This window comes from Octopus bimaculoides, chromosome 11 (assembly GCF_001194135.2).
Source record: "Octopus bimaculoides isolate UCB-OBI-ISO-001 chromosome 11, ASM119413v2, whole genome shotgun sequence".
Lineage (NCBI taxonomy): Eukaryota > Metazoa > Mollusca > Cephalopoda > Octopoda > Octopodidae > Octopus > Octopus bimaculoides.
In genome coordinates this window covers 74076442-74088783 of record NC_068991.1, presented here as the reverse complement: position 1 = coordinate 74088783, position 12342 = coordinate 74076442, and the positions used below count along the sequence as shown (strand labels likewise).

Here is a 12342-nt window from a genome sequence, read left to right as displayed (position 1 = left end):
TATATATATGACGGGCTTCTTATTTCTTTATTGCTCACAAGGGACTAAACATAAAGGGGACAAACAAGGACAGACAAAGGGGTTAAGTCGATTACATCAACCCCAGTGCATAACTGGTACTTAACTTATCGACCCCGAAAGGATGAAAGGCAAAGTCGACCTCGGTGGAATTTGAACTCAGAACGTAACGGCAGACGAAATACCGCTAAGCATTTTGCCCAGCATGCTAACGATTCTGCCAGCTCACCGTTTTCTTTCAGTTTCCGTCTACCAAATCCACTCACAAAGCTTTGCTCGGCCCAAGGATTTGATAGAAGACATTTGCCCATGGTGCAACACAGTGGGACTGGACCCGGAACCATGTGGTTGGTAAGCAAGCTTCTTACCACACAGCTATGCCTGCGCCTTATCTTTTTTTTTTTTTTTTTTTTTTTTTTTTTTTTTTTTTTTTTTTTGACACTATAGTCTGTCGAACCTGCTACAGATCCCAATAAATATTTTTCCAACTATGCAGATTATCTCATTACAATGAAAGTGACAGAAGAATACACAAATATTCCCCGCCTTAGTCACAATAAATGTTAAGACTCAAATATTAACCGTTTCATCATCACAAAAACAAGTGTTGAAATTATTAATGTTCAGATACTAATTATAACTTGAAACCAGTAATTCTGATGAACAGCTCAAAATACTGGAACACCTTTAAGTAGGAAAGCTTAATTAGCTGCTGGAAATATGCTTGGAATATCTTTAAGTAGCAAACCTTAATTAGTTGTTTGAAATACGTCTTCTTTCAAGGAAAACCTATTTCAATCACTCAGATTTATTGTAATCACCATCATAACTTAAAATCTTTTCCAAGATAATATTTGAAAAGTTTTAATCAACTTTCGCAAAAGTAAGCTACAGATTCAATTGACTGAAATTTGCAAAGGATGAGGAACACGGAAGTTAGACACCCTTTTAATACCAACCAACACAAGACCACTTCTTAGTCTGTGATACAAACTTCCTGTTTTAAAACTATCAAAATTAAAAACTTCCATCAGAGTTTCATTTTAATATATGTGCCAACATCAGCTTGATAATGACAAAATTAATTTACTAAATTCTTTATTATTTTCAAAATTAATTCAAACAAAAGCAGGATTTTTCAACAGAAATATACCAACAAGGCGATGAGCTGGCAGAAATGTCAGCATGCCAGATGGAATGTTAAGCGGTATTTCGTCTGCCGTTACATTCTGGGTTCAAATTCCGCAGAGGTCGACTTTGCCTTTCATCCTTTCGGGGTCGATAAATTAAGTACCAGTTACGCACTAGGGTCGATGTAATCGACTTCATCCCTTTGTCTGTCCTTGTTTGTCCCCTCTATGTTTAGCCCCTTGTGGGCAATAAAGAAATAAGAAATATACCAACAAAAGGCTTAAGCTGCCACTGAGTTATTTGCTATTTTCCATTCAGATGAAAATAAATAATTATTTCATAGCTTAAATGGTTAGAATGAGAAACAGACTCAAATTTTAAGATATGCCCTTCGATAAATTATCATTGTATATTTTCATTTAAAAATAAGCTCAAGTTTTGTACAGCCATCATCTGTGTTGCAGAAACATTGACTTCCATGTAGCATGAAGTCAATGGAAAAACAGGATTCACTTAACGGAACTCCTTTGTTACACTGAAATGTTCAGGAGCACAATGAACATGGAATCAATGCAAAAGTACATTCTGCATTATGGAACTCCTTGTTGTGGAAATAGTTCTAGGAACACATCACTTCTACAGCACAGGGTGTGCTTATATCAGGTTATATAAGAAACCAGGAAACAAGGTGCAGAGAGGAGTCAAATAAATTAGCTTTATTTCAAAATATACCAATCCTTCACATCACAGAAAAGAGGTCAGCACTAGAAAGGGTCTTAAAGTGAAAAAAAGCTGTTGCCTACCAACACTAATATTATTGTGTGGGAGGATCTGGCCTTGCTAAAACAAACAGCCACTATACCTCCTACTTTCCATCCATTTCTTTTGATACCAACCCATGAGACCATCCTTGATTCTATGAAGAACTTAGTAAAGTAACAGTCATTAAGTAGATGTTTGGAGTATAGATTAACCCTTTCGTTACTGTATTTATTTTGAGATGCTCTGGGTTTCTTTCAATTACTTTAAATATAACAAAGAATTTAGTAAAATAAATTAGTTATCATTAAGCTAGTGTTAGGAACATAAATTATAACTAAGGTTTGGTGGAAGATTTTAATTCAAAACTTATGAAAACAAGGCATTTGTACTCAGAGCCAGAGGCAGTTTAAATACACCTCTACATTTGGGCAGATGCATATTAGAAGCAGTTGGAAGGGTGTGGATTGAAGGAAATCTAGGCTATTATTTCTAGCATATAGAGTGACCACACTGAGGCTTCCTTCTCTTATGTCTCCTGCTGATTATTTTTCTTCTTAACCCTTTTGTTACCATATTTTTGTTGATATGTTGTATATTTCTTTTAATTAATTTTAAATATAACAAAGAATTTAGTAAAACAACTTTGTTATCATTAAGCTAGTGTTAGGAACATAAATTGTGACTAAGGTTTGGTGGAAGATTTTAATTCAAAACTTATGAAAACAAGACATTTGTACTACAGAGCCAGAGCCGGTTTCAGTCAGGTTGGTATCAAAAGGGTTCACATGAAATTTTGATGGAAAGTTTTAATTATAATTACGTCAAAAGAGGAAAATTGTGCTGCAAAATCAGGGATGGTCTAAGGCCAGTTGGTATCAAGGGGGTCGAAATCAACCAAATTGATCTTTCAAATTCCATGTTAATTTATGTTCTTAACACCAGTATAATATCAACTTCCAAAATTAATTGAAAAACATGTGGATGAGGGAGAGTGGTTGGGTACCATCTCAACAATTCACCCAATCCAACATCTTGTCTACTTGGTCACAGCAGCAATTCAATTTCTAAATGGAATATGCTTACAGAAACAAAATACGATATACATGACTGATTCCGTTTTTTTTTTTTCGGTTTGTTTTTTTCCAAATTACATCTAATTAACATGATTTACAAATAGAGATGGTAAAAACCATGACGATTCAGCTCTTCTAGAAGATGGGGTTTCAAGAAAAGCTTTTCAGAAATGTTATTCAGCTATTTAAGTGTAGGTCATTCCACAGCTTAATACAAGTAGACATTCCTAACCGATGATGACAGAAAACACTATAAATAGCAATTTCTTGTACTGCAATGAGTTAATTTTGCAACACAGCAATAAGAAAATATAACTGGATGGAGGTGGGGGTGATAATAAAAAAAAAATAAGAACATTAAAATGTAAAAAGAAAACTGGAGGAATCTCAGTTACTTGAAGTAAATTCAAAGTTCTTATTTTGAAGTCCTTTATTGTGCCATTTAATGGTAATATCCAGAAAACAGTAATTTTACTAGAGCACCATCTTCATTCTACAGCACTTTATTCTTATCCTTAAACATGGAAGATTAAAAAAAAAATTAAAATCTTTGCTTTCCAATGGCTACCAATAGACAAAATTAAACAGTTTCCATCTGGCAGATCTACTCACAGAGCTTTGATCAACCTGGGACTATAGTATAAGATAGTTGAACAAGGTGATACACAGCAGGACTGAGCCTGAAACCATTTGGTTGGAGAGCAACCATTTTACGAGGCAACCATACTGGCACCAATGAAAATATTGAAGTGAATGCTGATTTTCTGCAGGCATGTGTATTCTTGGAAATCTTACCTGTGTTAAAGGGTCATTTAGACAAATGAAATTCAAACATTAGAAAGAAATGTAAAAATAGAATCAGTATAGCCCCAACCATATCTATCTCCTTCTCACACTCTGAGCCATGCCTAGAGGTATCGGCACTTATGGACATCCATACCAAAGTCTAAAGATTCACAACTTTTCTCAGGAAAGCTATACAAGTCGTTTCCTATTGCCTTCAAAAAGTTTGATAGTTTGCTCTTCACGTCTCCTGCTCTCCTGAGGTTATCCTGGAGGTATAGGGTACTAGTTCATACAACATCAGGGCATATCCATGCATCCATGGTGCCTGTGTGACACATGTCTAAGGGCCAACTTTTCTCCAAGGCCTTAATCACTTACACCATCTTATACTAGGAGACCCTTAGGAAGTGCATGGCTTAATGGTTAGGGCGTTGGACACTTGATCATAAGATTGATGTTTCAATTCATAAACCAGGGAGCGCGTTGTGTTCTTGAACAAGACACTTCATTTCACATTACTCCAGTTCTCTCAGCCAAGTAATGAGTAATCCTGCAACAGACTGACGTCCTGTTCAGGAGAAGATACATACGCCACAGCAACTGGCACTAAGGAACTTTTGGACCCTTAGCAAATCCTTCCACCACAAACCAGAGCAAACCTGGGAGTATCGGTGACTTAGAGTAACTCTTTATCCCCCATCACCAAAGTCCTTGAGCTGGGGCCCCACCACTGGAAGCAGTTTAATCCTTTAGCATCCAGATTACAATCAAATGTGATGCTTATTTATTCACATTGTTTTGAATTAATCTCAAAGCTATGAGATCTCAATGTTGTGAATGTTGATTTTTAGAACAACAGTGTAGGGCATGTGAGAGGCATAGAATATTTGGGCCAGGCACGACCAGTTTAAAGTGCTAATGAGCTAATGCCTTCCTCACAATATTGTGTACAAGCATTGGAGAAAGCAGATTAAAAATATTACCAAGATCCAGTAAGATCTGTATGACTTGCACTTCAAAATGTCAGGAAATATGAAATGTGAATCTGATAAGCTATGGCTTGGAAAAATAGCTGTGAACATAGCTTTCTCTCCCCCCCCCCCCCGAATCATAGCTTATCAGATAAGTACAAATTTAATAAAGAGATTTGTTTGAAAAACATATTTCCCAGCTGACTATTTAATGAACGCAGACTAGAGTTTTTAATTACACACCATATCAGACATCTATGTAGGCTGCAAAGCAAGCTTCTTAGCTACACAGTCTTTACTCTCTCTCCAGTTCAGAACATAACGAGTGGATGATTAAATCATTGGTCAATTTGTCCAAGAGCAGGAGTTTTAGCCAGACTTCTTAAGATCACTTAGCTGAGAAAACGACCAACACAACATCATTACTTATCACTGACAGCCACCATTCATTTAATTTTCCAAAATAATCTTCCATGTTAGACATATTCAAATTTAATTTTAGTACCGAAACTGATTGGAAAGTATCTTCCAAAACGATTCTTTGCTCTGCTAAGTGGGGGAAATTACCTGTTTACTTGAGTGAGGTGTTTTTTTGTCATTTCTGATGCTTGTACAACTTTCAACCTCAGAAATATTTTATTAATCAAACCTAAGCGCTCCAAAAGTTTGTCCTAATTATTATCGATGCTTGATTACAGAGTTTTAGTTGGCCTTTGTTTCATATGTTCTCGGTAATATAAAGCTTTCTTTTCATTAAGTCCCCAAGTTATTATAGCGTTTGAAAAACAATTTGGGGACGTTTATCATATGTTATGGATGCCAGAAACAGGCAATACCATTTGCCTGTCCTGATACACAGGACAAACAAAGGGTCAAAAGATTACCAAAAAAAAAAAAATTTATGTAAACTTTTAACATATAACAGCTCAGAGGACTACATTTTAAAAGTTAAGAATCAGGAATTAAATTATGTAAAATATATAAATCACAAATGATTTAAGCAGATATTACATATATATACATATATAAAATATCTTCCAAACCTGTTCAACAAATGATGGTATTTACAAGTAAAAACCAATAAAATAAAACAGAGACCATATCTCTTGCAAACAGTTATCATGAAGCCAGCCTCCAGAAAGAATACCATTAATAATTTCAATGTAATTAATAAGTTTCATAAAGCAAATGAAATTTTTATCTAAATCTTATAAAAATTATAATTACAATTAGACCAGATTCTTGTAATCATTTTTAAGCAATTTTATTTGAAAAGAACAAATAAATGTGAATAATGATTTGAACATGAGAGTTTTGACAATGGCTAACTTGAAATAAATATGCAGAATTTGCAGAGCAACTTGACAATTAATGTGAGAAACATTGTGTTAATTTAGTCATAATAAAATAAATTAACAGCTAATAAAATAAGCAATAAAAAAACATGAGAAATGCATGTATGTCTATATGTATATAGACACACATTGTAAAAGTCTTAAAACAACCCGTTAATACAATAAGAGTTTTGCCAAATAAAATGCATATACAAACAAAAAATCAACAAAAGTTGAAGGTTAATAAGAAACAGAAACTGATCAATATCAACATTGAACTTTAGTATTGATTATGAAACTTCAAAATATGGACATTTGTAAATTATTTATTATTGAAACAGTTGCCGGGAAAAAAAAGCTTTGTAGAAAAGAAAAGTGAAGAAAATGTCCACTACACTAGAAATCTTGAATATGGCATCAAAAGAGAAGTAATAACAATTAGCTAACGATCATGTTTAGGATCCCTGATGTTTACTTAATCAGGCTTAAAACTGAACAAAACCCACTTTCTAAATAAATGCCACAGTGGTGACAATTTTCATGGGAAGACCTACAGCCCTTAACCCTTTTGTTACCAAATTTTTGTTGAGATGCTCTGTGTTTCTTTTAATTAATTCTAAATATAACACAGAATTTAGTAAAATAACTTAGTTATCATTAAGCTAGTGTTAGGAACATAAATTGTGACTAAGGTATGGTGGAAGATTTTAATTCAAAATTTACAAAAACAAGACATTTGTATTATAGAGCCAGAGGCTGTTTCAGGTGGATTGGTATCAAAAGGGTTAAAACTATAAGGATTTGATCTTTCTAAAATCATTTTACAACTTTAATAACAAATAAATGACAATTTAAAACCTTCCTCCCTGTGTGGTTGTTGTTGCATTCAAGTTTATAACATAGAAATGCAATCTATCTACATATACATGGAGAATTGTAATGTTAATGCTTTCTAACATACAAATAAATATAATCCATGTGTGCTAATGTTTATCCCATGTATTGTCTTTGTACTAAAAAAACAAAAACAAAAAAAAATTAAATAAGCATAAGCTAATTTCTTCTCACTAAATTTCTCTAAATCTACAAAGTTACATTCTCAAAAGACAATATTAAATTGTAAATAACTACTGCTAATGGACAATTCTGGTTTGAATACAAAATACATTCCATATTTTCATGTCAATGAAAATAGTTAACTTGTGGAAGTTTTTTATTTATTTATTCTAACTTAAATTTACTAAATAAAAACGAGAAACATCTTTGAAGTAAAATAAATTCCTCGCACCCCCATCCCCCAAACCCTTTTTAAAAAATCAATTTAAAAACATTTAGATCACTTTAGAAATGAACGTTGATAATATTTAATCTAACTACAAATGCCAGAGATAAAAACTAACAATTAGAAATTAAGTTACAATTTAATGACTGACATTAAAAAAAAAACAATAATAATAAATAATAATAAAATAAAGTAAAGTAAAAGCGGCACATCGATGAGAATTGTTCCTAGATAGCATGGCAGAGAGAGAGGTAATAAAGAAAGAAAGACAGAGAAATGAGGCCAAAAAAGAAAAAAAAGAAAAATTAAACAAATAAAACAACAACAACGGAGAATAAAAATGTAATAATAGCACTCTTTTTGCAGGTCACATTTGGCATCTAAGACTCCACTTACATGCTAATTTCTGGCTCAGGAGACAAAGAAAACTCAGGGGACGGAGAGGGTTCAGACATTTTACAGTCAATTAATGGATGAATGTACAAAGGGAAAACTGCCATAATAAATGGCAACAAACATAGACCTCTTGCATCTACATGTAAATTGTTTGTTGTTTTTCCAGTAAAGAAAAATGATAATAAATCAATAAGTATTTTCAGAAATGCCAACAATATGCTGGTAATCTAACGAAATATTCAAAAGATGAAAGTTTTTTGCTTTCCTTAAATCTTTTGGGAACTTCAGGTTTCATTCTATGTCTTCTTGCCGAATCTTTCAGGAAATGTCAGAATACAAATGGCAAGGCGTAAAACATACATGCTAGCAAATGTATTTCAAAGTGAGATACTTTTAAAAATATCTTATGAAAGGTCATCACTTTGACCTTAGCCATTAATATCGGGGAGGGAGGAAAAAAATTGGAGGGAGAAAAAAAAAAAATCTAGCAATTGGAACACAAAATGTAGAAAAGACGTTAGGATAGGTTACTTACTGCATCCATAGAACATTTGGCAAAGTAGTAAAAGAGAAGAGAAGAAAAAAACAGCGGTAAATCAGTGAGTAGTCAATTAGTTAATTAAAGGTGGAGCAAATAATTAGGTACAAAATATATAATAGAGAAAATAAGAAATATTTACTCTGAAAAAATAAAATATGATATACATGGAAAAAGCAAGCTAATGCACTAAGAATTTGATTTTGTTCAGAAAATATATGCATAAAATCAAACCTAGATACAGAAAAATCCACATTAATTCCTTGAAACAAAATACATACACACAAAATTCAAAATTGTGTTCACACTCACACAGAGGATATCTTAATTAACCCTTTAGCATTTCAACCAGCCATCTCTGGCCCAAATATTCTAAATGTTATATGTCTGAACTAGCCAGATCCAGCCACTCATGCCTAGCCTGCAATGTCATTCTAAAAATAAACATCACCATCATCATTGTTGTTTAATGTCTGTTTTTCATGCTGGCATGAGTTGGACGGATTCCAGTCTTCTGTTTTGGAGAGAGCTGTCCAGGTTCCAGTCTTCTGTTTTGGCAGGGTTTCTACAGCTGGATGCCCTTCCTAACGCCAACCACTCCCAGAGTGTGCTGGGTGCATTTTATGTGCCACTGGCACAGATGCAATTACGTGACACCAGCACCAGCATGTGGCACCACATCAAAATCTCAAAGGTACAAGATAATGCAGGATTAATTCAAAACTTTGAATAAATATTGCATTTGATGGAGTAATCTGAATGCCAAGGGGTAAATTCCTCAAGACAAAATACCTAATTCAGAATTCATATTCAAAATTTTCACACAAGAAAATTAAAACATACATAAAATACAAAAAAAAAAAAAAAAAAAAAAAAAAAAGCAGCCAAACACAAAAAGATATGAATTTAACAATAATCCAAATTTATGTCTTCAAATTTTAATTTAGTGAATTGTTAAAGACCTCTGTCAGTTTTTCTAGAATTTGTTATCACCATTTTCAAGATTCTATGGAAAACAACAAAAATTCTTCATTTTCCCTTTTACACACAGGAACAAGCACACATGCACAGCCGAATAGCTACTCCTAGGCTGCAAAGAAAATCAACAACATTTGAGCTGAGAACCAAATGAAAAATGGCTAAATTAACCTGCTCTACAAGAAAGTGTTTCATTTTATGCAGTTGGTTTATCTCAGCACGAAACATGTCAGCTTTAAGTCTGAACCAACTTCTAGAAAATAATGAATTCATAATGGACAGTGTTGTGAAAGGATCCTGACCACCCCCTCGTGACTAAAAGTGGACTGATGCATTTCAATAAAATAAAGAACTGTTGGACTTGATTGACAGCATTGATCGTTGGTATTGGATGTTAGTTTAATATCGTACCTACGTTTGGCACAGTACAGAGCACGTTCTGTGTGAACGTATTAATTCTGCAAAAGTTTGTTCTAGATAACCATATCCAAATATTTCTTTGGATAATGCCAATTCTTCACCCTTGTACACACCCCAACATCGTCATAACATTATTAGCGACGAGATATTCAAACCCACAACATGACAGCATCAGTGCCCCAAATCAAATTCTCCCAAACACATGAAAATATAGACACTTATATAAAAAATTTAGAGAGTAACCACACTACGAGATAGGCTAAAAATCCTAAACCATTATCCTTTCTTGTTTTAAGCAAGTGAAATTCTTTCAAACCCAACCATTAGCTAAACAAAACAAGCAAAACAGTTGAAGACAGCCAACACCGTTCATAATTTTATCCATAAGATATTCACTGAGTGATATATTTTTCCTTAGGCTTAATTACACGACTGTATCATGCTGACGTTGTTACCACAACGTTTCGGCTGATTTACTCTCCAGCCTTCATCAGGTGTCCTGGTAGAATTTTGAACCCAACCCTGGCTTCTTATTCCTAAGGTATTCAATTCCGGGCAGTGCTCTGAATAAATAATAATAATAACATCAACAAAAAAAACTTAAGAATGAGTACCCAGGGTTGGGTTCAAAATTCTACCAGGACACCTGATGAAGGCTGGATAGTACATCAGCCGAAACGTTGAGGTAACAACAAATAAGATGAGGACACGTATCCATCCAATGTAAATAATGTACAGAACTCCTCATATCTAAAACATAGAACAGTACTTTTGTTACTATATTTCCGTTGAAATACTATCTCTTTACTTAATTTCAATAATAATCTTTTAGTTGTGGAACTGTGACCATGCTGGGGCATCGCCTTAAAGAGTTTAGTTATATAAATCAACGCAGAACATTTTTTTTCCTTTCTTTTTAATGAGAAAATTACAGGAACATAAACAAACCAACAACTGTTGTCAAGTGGTGGCAGAAGGAGAAAAAAAAACAAAAACAAATATATACATACACACATAACAAGCTTCCATGCAGTTTCCATCTATCAAATTCACTCACAAGGCATTAGTTGACCAGGGGCTATAGTACACAGCACTTGCCCAAGGTGATGTGCAATGAGATTGAACTCGAAACCATGCCGTTGCAAGGCAAGTTTCTTAACCAAACAGCCATACCTGCACTTAATAATGATCAACGTTTGGAAAACAAATTAACATGAAATTTTAATGAGAAAATTCTATTTAGATTGCTAACAAGTTTGTACTAGAGAACCAGAGGTATGCCAAACAGGTCAGCATTGAGGGGGTTAAAGTTGAAATAATTACATATTTCCTGGGCTAACAAACATCCAGTAGGTCGCCAAAGGTTAATACAAACTTGGTAAAGGGGACAGAGCTGATTTATCTAGTAATTTCAATGATTGCTCACACACTTTTCATTTATTCGTATTGCATTACTGAATTGCATTCACTGGACTGCAGTGATGACAGGTCATCACTTTCAGAGCTCTTAGTCAATCCGATTGACCCCCAGGACTAATTTCAGTCTAGCACTTTGTCTTATTGATTTTCAGTGTGCAACAAGGTTACATTTAGACAGAACAGACACAATGGTTTACATACACACACACACAGTCGTATCCCCACATGGCCACAGGCTCTGGTTGAAACAAGCATGTGTGTGTGCGCATGCATATATGTATATACATTCATCATCATTACCATTTTAACACCCATGTTTCTGTGCTTGCATGGGTCAGATGGTTGCTGTTGGGTTGGATTCTCTACAGATGGATGCTCTCATCCTGCTGCCAACCCTTACCAGTTTCCAAGCAAGGAAATATTTCCTCATAGCCAGACATGATTTTCAGAATATCGAAAATGAAACAACAACCACAAGCTGTCATGGCAAGGAAACACAAACATAGATACATTCACACACACACACACACACACACACACACACACACACACACACAAGTGTGTGTGTGTGTGTGTGATTGGTTTTTATGTTCCTCTCCACCCCTCCATGCAAGCATGAGTTGGATAAGACTAACAGATACTCAGCACCATCCAAACATGGTTAATGCCAGTACTTATTTCTTTTTATTAAGTCTGGTACTGAGCCTAACAGTTTCTCCTGCTGAACTGCTAAGTTACAGTGATGTAAACAAGAGTACAATACATTTGGTTTCTGCTCTCCTACCAACAACAGCAAAATTCCACCTCTTTGAGTCCAAGAAGAAGCAGATGGACACTAGCACTGGTAACTCTCTCTTTCAGATCTGGAGATATAAAACACTTCAACTTTCTACCATTCAAATAATACTGTCACCATGTAAGGCTTATTTAATAATCACACTGCTTTTAATTAATCGTGCAATTGCCTTGTAGCTTCACAATTTCAATGATGTGATTGTTTATATTTAGAATGACATTGTAGGGTAAGTGTGAGAAGCCAGATTTGGCCAGGTTGAACAGGAAAAAGATACGATCAGTTTAAATGCCAATAGGTTAAGTCCTTGCTTGAAGGGGTTCCTCCGCCCCTACAGGTATTATTTCAGATTAAGCAACACTAGTGGACTAAATTCTGTAATTGACCAACAGGAAGAATGCTCAATTCTGCTCATAAATTCATTTGAGTTTCTGGGGTTTG

General features: G+C 34.5%; 1 protein-coding gene across 10 annotated transcripts in view; it reads right to left on the bottom strand.

Moving 5' to 3' along the window:
- The window catches only part of LOC106873685 (SRSF protein kinase 2), a 269253-nt gene that overhangs the window by 68187 nt on the left and 188724 nt on the right, over positions 1-12342 (bottom strand). The window contains exon 2 of one of the 10 annotated variants that reach the window (XM_014921152.2): positions 7754-8287. The exons of the other annotated variants lie outside the window; for them this stretch is intronic. Coding sequence (XP_014776638.1) covers positions 7754-7857 — 104 coding nt within the window. The 5' untranslated portion in view covers positions 7858-8287. The remainder of the gene's footprint in view (positions 1-7753; positions 8288-12342) is intronic. 10 annotated transcript variants of the gene reach the window in all.